Source organism: Haemorhous mexicanus, chromosome 4 (genome assembly GCF_027477595.1).
Source record: "Haemorhous mexicanus isolate bHaeMex1 chromosome 4, bHaeMex1.pri, whole genome shotgun sequence".
Classification (NCBI taxonomy): Eukaryota; Metazoa; Chordata; class Aves; order Passeriformes; family Fringillidae; genus Haemorhous; species Haemorhous mexicanus.
In genome coordinates this window covers 53,774,060-53,783,787 of record NC_082344.1, presented here as the reverse complement: position 1 = coordinate 53,783,787, position 9,728 = coordinate 53,774,060, and the positions used below count along the sequence as shown (strand labels likewise).

Below are 9,728 nucleotides of genomic sequence, written 5' to 3'. Positions count from 1 at the left end.
TCTGTTTCTGCTTTCTCCTAGAACCACTATATTGCGCATTTTTCTACAGTTACTTTACTCATGCACAGGCACAGTCTGCTTTTGGGAAGGGTAACTGAACCTGGTCAAAGATATGCAATTTGACACTGAAACCTGCACCCCCATAGGTTTTCTCCTGTCTAATAAATACATATATGAGTGTGTTGATAAGGATTGTTGAAGTGCTGGCTTGAATTTTTTTCTGGAAAGAAAAAAGAAGTTAAACTGAAGCACTTGCTTTTAAATAAGAGAATTTTGAAATGATCTTCCAAGAAAAAAATCTCCTATGTTTTTGCTGCTGCAAATTCCACCACTAAGTCTCTAGCAATGTTTCTAGTTAGGAGCAACTGAGTGACCTTGGGAAATCCTTGCTGGAGTTTCTAACATTCTAGTTTTCATATTTTGTCCTCTGCAGTTGCCAGGGTGGTTGTTATATGGAAAGGAAAATTGTTGAAAAACCTGTGACTGGTATTCAAGGGGCTTAGAGCAAGCCCTGTAACTCCCCAGGCAGATGGTGATTTAAAAAAAAAAAAAAAAAAAGAAAGAAAGTAAGCTGGGCTGGTGCTAGAAGTGTGTTTCCATGGGAACAGGGAGGTACGGATGCTGCCTCGTACTTGACCGAATGAGAAGCTGGTTCAGGATTAGGATTAGAAAAGAAGTGGCCAGATTCCTACTGCCAGTCAGAGTTTCTTTTACACTCCTAAATACATAACAGGGCTCTTTAAAGGCTGCACTAACTCTATATCCATGTGGTACTGTGAGGATTTAACAAATTTAAAAATTTGTGTGTGCTTGACTGTAAGCATATAAAGAGAAGTGTGTATCAGAGCACGTTTTCTTTAATGATCCATGAAAATTGACTGCATAAATGGGAAATGAGTGTCCACCCCTCACTTCTAGACAAGAGCTTACCCCAGCCCAATCCAGCTCTTCTAGTTCTCCAAGAGGTGATGTTGAGATCACCAGACAGGAAAATCATGCATTTGATATTGCACAGTAATAAAAAAAGGAGGCAGGATAATTATTTTAAATTGTTAGTCTTTCACTGCCCCAGGAGAATGAATCTAATTGTTGTCTGATAAACATCAATGTTATTTAAATATTACAAGAGTCAGAAAATAGATTGTTAGCATAAGTTTTTCAAAATATGCTTCTTATTTATCTTTAAATATTTGAGATTTGATTTCCCATTCATCTAGTTTTTGTCTAGTTGCAGTTCTCAGAAAAATCCCTATAAACCTTATATCCTGTTTTCAGGCCCTTTGTTACTCCAGCATATTTGAGGCAATAAACAAAGACCAAAAAAAAAAAGGTAAGGAACAATAAAGACAAATTCCTAGAATGGAAACAGAGTTAAATATATGCACTTTTGTGGTATATTTCTATTTTAAGAGTTGGCAATTTTTGCTGTCTATCAAAATAAACAAGATTTAAAATCCCAGCTACTGAACTGAGGGAAATAAGGCCCAAACTAAGGGCACGTTGAAAAGTAGATCCTACAGTTTGCTTCTTGTCAAAACTTGTTAACACCTATCACAAGCTGAAGAAGTGGCCAGCTATGACCCCTTTCAAAAAAACCTTAGTAGTAGGGGTTAAAGTTCACACACCTGCATTTCCAGCACACAGATACTTTTCTATGCTTTCATAAATATTAGCAAGTAACTTTGGCCCATGTTTTGAACACACGTGAGAGAAGATTTTTAGGATTTGTCTTTTAGAAGGCCTGGTGAAAAAAAAAAAAAATCTTTCTGTTTCTAGAAACTTCTATGCTTAACCTTAGGCTAAAAAGCATCTGCTTGATCTAGGACTACTCACACCATGTAAGTTAAGCCTGCAAGTCTCTGCAGGACAGAGTTGGATTTCTTTCTCTGCATAAAGACAAAACCGGGAAGCATTCACCCATGGTATATATTTTCAAGAACACCTTGATGCCTGCTCTGCTTCTCAAGGAAGACTAATGCAGCCCAGCCCTGTGCTGACCCTCACGCGGTTTCGCAAGGCCGGTGTGGCCCCTCAGGAGCCCGAGGAGATGTTCCGCAGTGCCCTCAGAGGCACCTGCCGTGCTCCGCTCCCGGCGCAGAAGCCCCGGCCCTCAGGCAGGTGGGTGAGGGACGGGCGAGGAGCAGCGCGCCTTCCCGCCGCGGGCATGGAGATTCGCGGGTGCTCCGCGTAGCAGCATCCATTCATGAGGTGTTTTAAGGCAGCATCCGCAAACAGCAATTCAACGTGTGCGGCTCGGTGCCCTCCGAGAGCTGAGGGTGGGGGACTGGCTGCCCCCCAAGCAGGGGGAGCCTTGCCATCGAGCCTTGCCTCCCCCTCCCCGGGAGCAGGGGTGAAGGGAGCGGCTCTTCCCCAAACAGGGAGCGCCTCGCCATCACCGTCCCCGTCCCCGTCCCCGTCCCCCACGCGGGGTGCCCGAGTCCCCCGCCCACCCTCCCCCCCGGCCGCAGCGCCGCCCGCGATGCGATGCTCGCGGCGGGGAGGCGGCGGCGCGGGCATTTGCATGGGCTGAAGGCAAAGCGGCTTCGCCCGTCTGTTTTATTTTTAGCTGGCAGCTCAGGACAGCGCAGCGCAGCGCAGCTCCGCCGGCGGGGCGGGCGGGGCGGCAGCCGAGGGAGGACCGAGCCGGCAGGGCGGGCGGACAGACGGGGCACCGGCGGAGAGAGGTTACCGCAGGCGAGCTGCGGCCAGCCGGGCTGCGGAGCGCCGCCGCCCCCGGCTCCCGCCCCGGCGGCTGCGAGCAGGGAGAGGCAGGGACAGACAGGCAGCGGCCTCCGGCGTCCCCTCGCCCGGGCTGGCGACTCGGTGCCTGGCTTCTTCCCCGCCGCAGCAGCGGCGCGCCGGGGCCCTGCAGATGGCCAGTCCTGGGCTGGAGCTGGGAGAGGTTCAGCCTCCTGCCGAGCCCCCCCAGCCTGAGCTGGCCTTCACCGAGGCTCAGAAATGGATCGAGGTAAGCCCGCGGGATGGCAGGGGTGCGGGCGCCTGACCCCATCGGGGACGCCCGCGGGACGACCCGGTGTCCTTCCCTCCCCCCACGGTCGCTGTCCCCCCGGGGACTGTGGGCGTTTTATTCCACGCTGATCTCTATCCCGGCCTCCCCGCCGCTCTCCCCAGCTTTCCTCGCTGCGGGGAAAGCAGCCGGGGCCGACCGAGCCGCCGCTCAGCCCCCGCGCAGGGTGCGCGCCTTTGGATGGGCCCCCGCCCCCCTTCCGTCGCTTCCAAACTTAATCTGTTAATCGCATTTCCCCTCCCCGCCCCCGGCGCTGGGATGAACGGGACGGCTGTAAACATGAGCCGGGCAGGTGCGCCGAGCTACGGAGCGGACGCGGGTGCTTCCCCGTCCCGCCGGGGCTCCCGGGGGCGGCGAGCGGCCCCCGCGCCGCCGGGAAGCGCCCGGCCCTGCGCCCCGCCGGCTCCCTGGGCCTCCGGCGGCGGCGGCGGCCGCGCAGGTAGCGCTCCGCAGTGCGCGGAGGGGCGGGCCGTCACCGCTGCGAGGCCGGGGACAGCCCTGCTGCCCCTGTTCCCGTCTCTCAGCCGACCAAGGAGAGATATTCAGTCTGGCTGTTCTAGCAGGGCAGAAAAAATAGATGTGCGTGCTGTTTGCTCGCGCCGTAAAACGGAAAGATGGGCAGGTGGCGGGTCAAATTTAATAGTTAAATATTTTGGCATGTGCCAATAGAGACGCTGAAAATAGCTCTTCATCTGATTTCCGGTTCAGAACATGTGTGAAGGTGGCAAAAACCCAGATACCAGGGTAGCTGTTCCCTTCAGCTGTGGGCTTTGAATTTAATCTGCAGCTTTTAGAAAGCCTCAGTGTAGTCTCTTTCTGAAAGTGACTAGGCAAAAGGTTGTAAAAATCGTTGTGACTTTAAGATTCTGTGAAGCCCTGTGAATTTCAGACTGCGATGTTTTAGTCCAGTATCAATTGGAAAAGTAATGCTGTGTCAGTCTTCAGGGAATTGGCCCTGACATGATGTGAATCTGGCTGGTGTAGGACCAGAGGCAGTGGAACCATGATGAATGTGAAAAGAAGGGCTTTTGTGACAAGGAAAGGTGAGCATGCAGCTTGGAAAAGTGAAGTGCACATAAACACCATTTGTCTTGGGAAGATGAATACAGCAGTTTCTCTATAGCCTTCTTTATGACAGAGGACCAAAGGAGAGAGGCACGTGACTCCATCGTACATATGGTATAAAAATACCTTGTGACCGTGAGTCCTGCTGACTACCAACGAAGCCAAGAACTCAATGGTGAAGCAGTTCTCTGTAGATAACAAAGCTGTCATCAGCCACTCCAGGCACGATAATAATAAAGGACTATAAGTCTTCCTGTAATAGAACAAACCTTGTGGGTCAGGCAGAAACTTCTCTCTTGGGCAGTTTATTCCACAGTCCACTGTGGCAGGAGGTCTCATGCCTGTTTCTTGTGCTACACAGGCCCTGGTGAGCAGAGCAGGAGAGCTCTTTAAGTTCTTTTCCTCCACGCAAGTCCAAGAGTTCAATGTGTACAGGGGAGGTTGTCAATAACTTCTTGTGCTTCCTCCAAATTTTAAAGCATCATCTGCTTGATCCCTGAGTGACAGAACTGTGATGTACTGTTGATTTTGCAACCGTCCCCATGCCTGAGGGGAATGTATCAGGAGCCTGGAGCATTGCCACAGCTGTGGTGTGAGAGGGAAGCATCTGCTTCTCCAGCAATGCCCAGAGTTGATGCTCCCACTAAGAGAAAGAAGGAAGAAGCTGCCAGTGAAGCAAATGTGGCTTAATTTGCCTAACACATCGTATTTCCTTTTAATCCCAGTTTGGCTTAAGCTCTGGAGCATGAGGGTTATTACCTCTTCCAAAAATCTGGTCAGCATTCACCCTTCTAAATCTGGGTGATTTGAACTGATTGAATTATGCAGAACTTGATATGCTAGTGCAAAGTTATTGAAAAGCAATGTCAGTCTTAAAAAGAAATAAAATTTAAAAAAGTAGGAAATGATAAGGTATCGACATTCAGTGTGCCAAGCCCTATCAATTTGCATGAAAAGCAGAAATGGGGGTCATGCTGTGTCTGGCTACTAAGTCCATCTGCTTCAGCTGGCTCTGTACTTGTCTCTCACCGGTTTATTCTCTGGCCTAGAGATGTTAGGAAATGTCCAGTGTGTTGTGTCTTCCAGACCATTTAAAATTACATCTCTCTCAAATGAAAAAAAAAAAAATTGTTATAATTTCAAGGAGAGATATCAAACCTGTAGTATGGAGCAGAAAATCTAGTGAAAATGTTAGCAGTGTAAGACAGCTTAAAATCTGTCTTAGGCTGTAAAATAGTACCATGCAAGGAAATTAAAGTAGAAATGGACAGATTGAAAACTGTCTCAGCTTGCTGTGCATTTTTATTTCTAACGATTAAATTTCATCTGGTTTAAATCCTCGTCTGAGGGCTGTCATTATTGTTGTAGGGCTGCAGAAATCCACCCCATGGTCTGCAGTACATTTCTCCTGTGGTGGGGCTAGAAAGAGAGGCTTCTCCTCTTCTTGCAGATGGGCAGACAAGACATTAAGTTATGAGTGTTTAGATCTGCAAGGATCAAGGAACTTCCATTCCACTGCTCCAGAGGTCTTTAGGGGTCTTGTTTTTACTCCTTGAGTCTTACTCCTTGGGTCACCTTTCACCAGAGAGGGTCTTCTGGGTGCTACAAGCCTTCCTTTTCTCTGCCAGCATTACTTTAATCTGGATGCAGTGTAGGGTGGTCTAAATTACACTGAAGTTTTGGTGGTTACATTTGGGTAGAAAACCAGAGTTCAGTCTTTCTTACTTTTGCATAAGTATCAACTGTGCATCCCCCTTGTAACAGCAAACTGGTCTATTATTTTAGTTTAGCCTGGCATGTATTACTTAAGTGAAGAATGCCCTCTTAATGATAAAATGCAACTTCTTAGTAGCACTCAGAGGAATTAAAATAAAGGCACTGAATGAAAAATCCTGTGAGAGAGCTATATCAGTCTGCATTATTAAAGGTGTGGTATCTCATTTCAATTAATGTGTCTCAGTTTCACTGAAAGAATATATCAAGCTTGTAAAGCCTAGTGGCATACTATAGCAAAATAACAAATCTAATTTAATCTAATGGCCTGTAATCTTAAAATATCAAGGTTCTCTGTATGTGTGTTTAATCTGGAATAGTTGGTGGTTGAAAGCACATCTGTGCAAACAGAGTTATTCTTGCTGTAAAGACTCATAGGAGAACAATACGGTAATAAAGTCACAGTCACATTTAATACTGGTGTAACTCCTAAGGGTATTGTTATCTCCTCATCGTGCCTCCTAGCCTTGCCTCATTAATATGCTCTCTCCTCACTGCTGAGACTTGGTTCAATTAGGGATGGTTTTTCCATAGATTTGTATTCCTTAGAAACTTTGCTAGCTGATAAGAAGACTGACTTCATAGTTGTATGGCAATAATAAGCAGGTTGTGTTTTTCTGTCCGTTGTGACCAGCGCTTGACTTTATCATTCCCTCTAGATGTGTGTAAGCTAAACCCCATCAACTTCTAATAATCTGTTGCTTTTTTCCTATATACCTTCCCCATGAGAATTCTTGCTTTATGGAGAAATTTCCCAGCCAGAGAAGTTTGTTGGGTGCTTTGTGTCTTCTTTTTGCCTTCTAGCAAAAACACCTCTTAGATTTTTGTATTTAAGGTGGTGGTTTAAATTAGTAACAGTGGTACTGCTTCTAGGAGAAGCTGCAGGACCATCTGCATTCCCTAGTGCCTCTGGATGTGGCACAACATACAGCAAAATAGGCAGGCCCCTCCTGCACTACCTTCTCTATGGAAGAGTATGAGAGGCATAAATTCAGGGAAGTGACTCAGGCAAATAAACTTTATGCGATTTGCTTGAGCCGGGAGTCTAGAAACAAGGTTTCCATAGGGTTTCTCTCTCAGCCAGAGAGGAGGTTCCCACTGCAAAAATGTAACTTAAAAGGAGTTGAAGGTAATTCATTGAGCAGAGTCTTTCCTGATGGTGAAGGACTTGTTCGGAGTATCTGCAGGGGTGTCCTGGAACTAGAGTAATACACAAGTTTGTTGATATGGTCTTCAGAATGCAGTATGACCTTTGAGGAACATCAGAGATAAAGTTCTTTTGGTGAAATGTACTGGGGAAGCTGACTGATTCACTGACTATATGAGCAACCTGTGTCCTGAATGAGTGTTTCTATTTCCAAACGTGTAGACATCTACTCTTCTGTAAAGCTGATTCTAAGATCCTTGAATAGGGACACCAGTTCCTCTGACCGTTGACACAGTTCCTAGAACAGTGGTGCCTGTAGTCAAACTGGGACCTTTGGGTGCCACTACAGCCATGCCGTTATATGGATAGGAATGCATTAAATCTAATAGACATCTTCTCTAGCAAGCATTTCCAGAGACATCAGGTGAACTACTTTATGAGAGTATTTAAATACAACAATTTGAGTGCAGAATGTTGCACCAAGCTCTAAAACGGAATGGTTTTATTAATCAAATATTGTAGAATAGTTGTTGAATGAACCTCCAAGCAGTGTTTGCAGGTCAAATTTCTCAGCCTTTAGCCTTTCTTTCTTTTGAGCTCTTTATCTTCTGCTGGAAGAGTGCCTTACCTATATACTTTAAGTAATGTATTGAGAATTAGTTTATTAAAGTGAGCAAGTGTATTCTCAGACTAGAAGAAACATATGCAAATGGGTTAGGCAAGTAGCCTGATATGTGGAAAAGCTGAAGTATAGGCCAGAAGAATCCTTCCCATGGTGTTTGTAAGGTAACCATGAGTGATCAAAAGGTGTGTGGCTGATATCAGGCCCTAGATGTATGTGAAGGCAGGATAACTTTACTGTGATTACAGTGACTGGACTTGGAGAGGAATTCTTCACTGCTATCTCTGTATCTCCTCCTGGGCAGCGTTTAGGGACTGCAGGCAGGACAGATGGGATGCTCTTCATTCTGGCTCAGTTAGTCATTTGGTGGAATGACAGCTAAATTGATTTAATGGGGGTGGTAGAACCCACCCAAACTCTCTGACCCTGTCAGACTACCACCTTCTAGAAGTTTTTTCCTCTCCAGCTGCCTGGCAGCTGACGTCCTGTGCTGTACACATGAACCCAGTTCCCTTGTCATGAGATCTGTTTAAGCCATGTTACAAGTAGCACTTGGCAAGGGGTGAAAATAATCAGAACAACAATACTAGTGTTGAAGGGATAATGTCAGGAAAAGCAGGACTGAACTCTTAATAGTCTCAAACCTGAATTAATTTCTACTTTCAGTACTGAAATTTTAAAATAGGTAAAAGATCTGACCTTAACTTCAGTCTGGGATGCAGTTATGCAGATGGTGTAGAGACCAGTTAGCACAGTTATGTCATGTCCCTGAAGAAGAACAATTTTCTAAAGAAGAAGACATTTATGGGGTGAAAATGTAATTTAAAAGGACAGCTGCATGGGGGAAGGTATGAACATTTTGGTGTGCATGCCATGAAGATCTAAGCTTGCCCTCCTTCTCCTTCTCCTTCTCCTTCTCCTTCTCCTTCTCCTTCTCCTTCTCCTTCTCCTTCTCCTTCTCCTTCTCCTTCTCCTTCTCCTTCTCCTTCTCCTTCTCCTTCTCCTTCTCCTTCTCCTTCTCCTTCTCCTTCTCCTTCTCCTTCTCTTCTCCTTCCAATATTATCACTTAAAGAAGGAAGAATTGCCTCACTTGGGCCCTTAGATCACAATGAGTACAACAGATTCCATGGCAGCAGGGACATGACATTAAAATTGATAGCTGAAACTTCTCCCAGCTATGTTAACCACTGCCGTGGGTGAAAGGGCTGTGGCCTGTATCCTTGAGACAGAATGTGAAGAAGAGTAATGTACCACAGCTTAAAATAAACAGCATAAATGCAATTCCTGTACCTGGGACAGGGTGGGGACTGACTGCTGGGGCAGCAGCTCTGATGGAAAGGACTGGGGGGAACCTGTGGGAAAGCAGGCTGGGTACAAGCCTGTGACGTTCTGGCAGAAGAAGAGGCTACTCCATGATCTTCTGGAGCTGGTAGGGATGGAAGTGGTTGTTTGCTCCTGTTTGGCACTTGCTAGGCCCCTCCTGGAAATCTGCATCCAGTTTTGGAGCCCAGAGTGTGGGAGGGACATTGGTAAACTGGAGGAAAATAAGCAGGGAGCCCCCAGGCTGGATTGGGCTGGAATACTTGTCATGAGAGAGAGGGTGATGGAGCTGGGCTTCTTCAGGAGAGGTGGCTTTGTGCGGACAGGGCAGCAGCAGCCCTGTAGCTGTGAGCCAGTTTTTGAGAAGATGGATTCAGGCACTTCACAGAGGTATGTGACAGGAAAATGAGATACTTGTCATAAATTGAAATAGAAAAGATTGTGGCTTTGATATAGGGAGAAGTTTCTTCACCATGAGCCAGCTGAACACAGGTGCAGGTTGACCCAAGGTGCTGGGAGAACATCATCCCTGGAATGTTTCATTCCAGTCTGGACAAAGCTGGGAATGGCCGAGTCAGACCCAAGATCTGCACTTGCACAAAGCAGGAGGTTGGACTAGAGGCCTTCTGATGTCCCTACCAACCTGGACATCTGGTTATTCTGTGCATCTATGACTCCTTGATAGTGGTTGGGTAAGCATCACTTAATTTTATTTTTAATGCTACTTTATAGGCCACTTGTGTTATTGTTTATATAACCAAGATCCTTCTTTA

General features: G+C 46.6%; 1 protein-coding gene across 3 annotated transcripts in view; it reads left to right on the top strand.

Moving 5' to 3' along the window:
• Positions 1-2,640: 2,640 nt before the first annotated feature.
• Positions 2,641-9,728, top strand: part of LIMCH1 (LIM and calponin homology domains 1) — a 174,412-nt gene continuing 167,324 nt past the window's right edge. The window contains exon 1 of one of the 3 annotated variants that reach the window (XM_059844922.1): positions 2,641-2,968. In XM_059844922.1, coding sequence (XP_059700905.1) covers positions 2,873-2,968 — 96 coding nt within the window. In that variant the 5' untranslated portion in view covers positions 2,641-2,872. The remainder of the gene's footprint in view (positions 2,969-9,728) is intronic. The other 2 variants (XM_059844923.1, XM_059844927.1) reach the window with 2 other exon arrangements.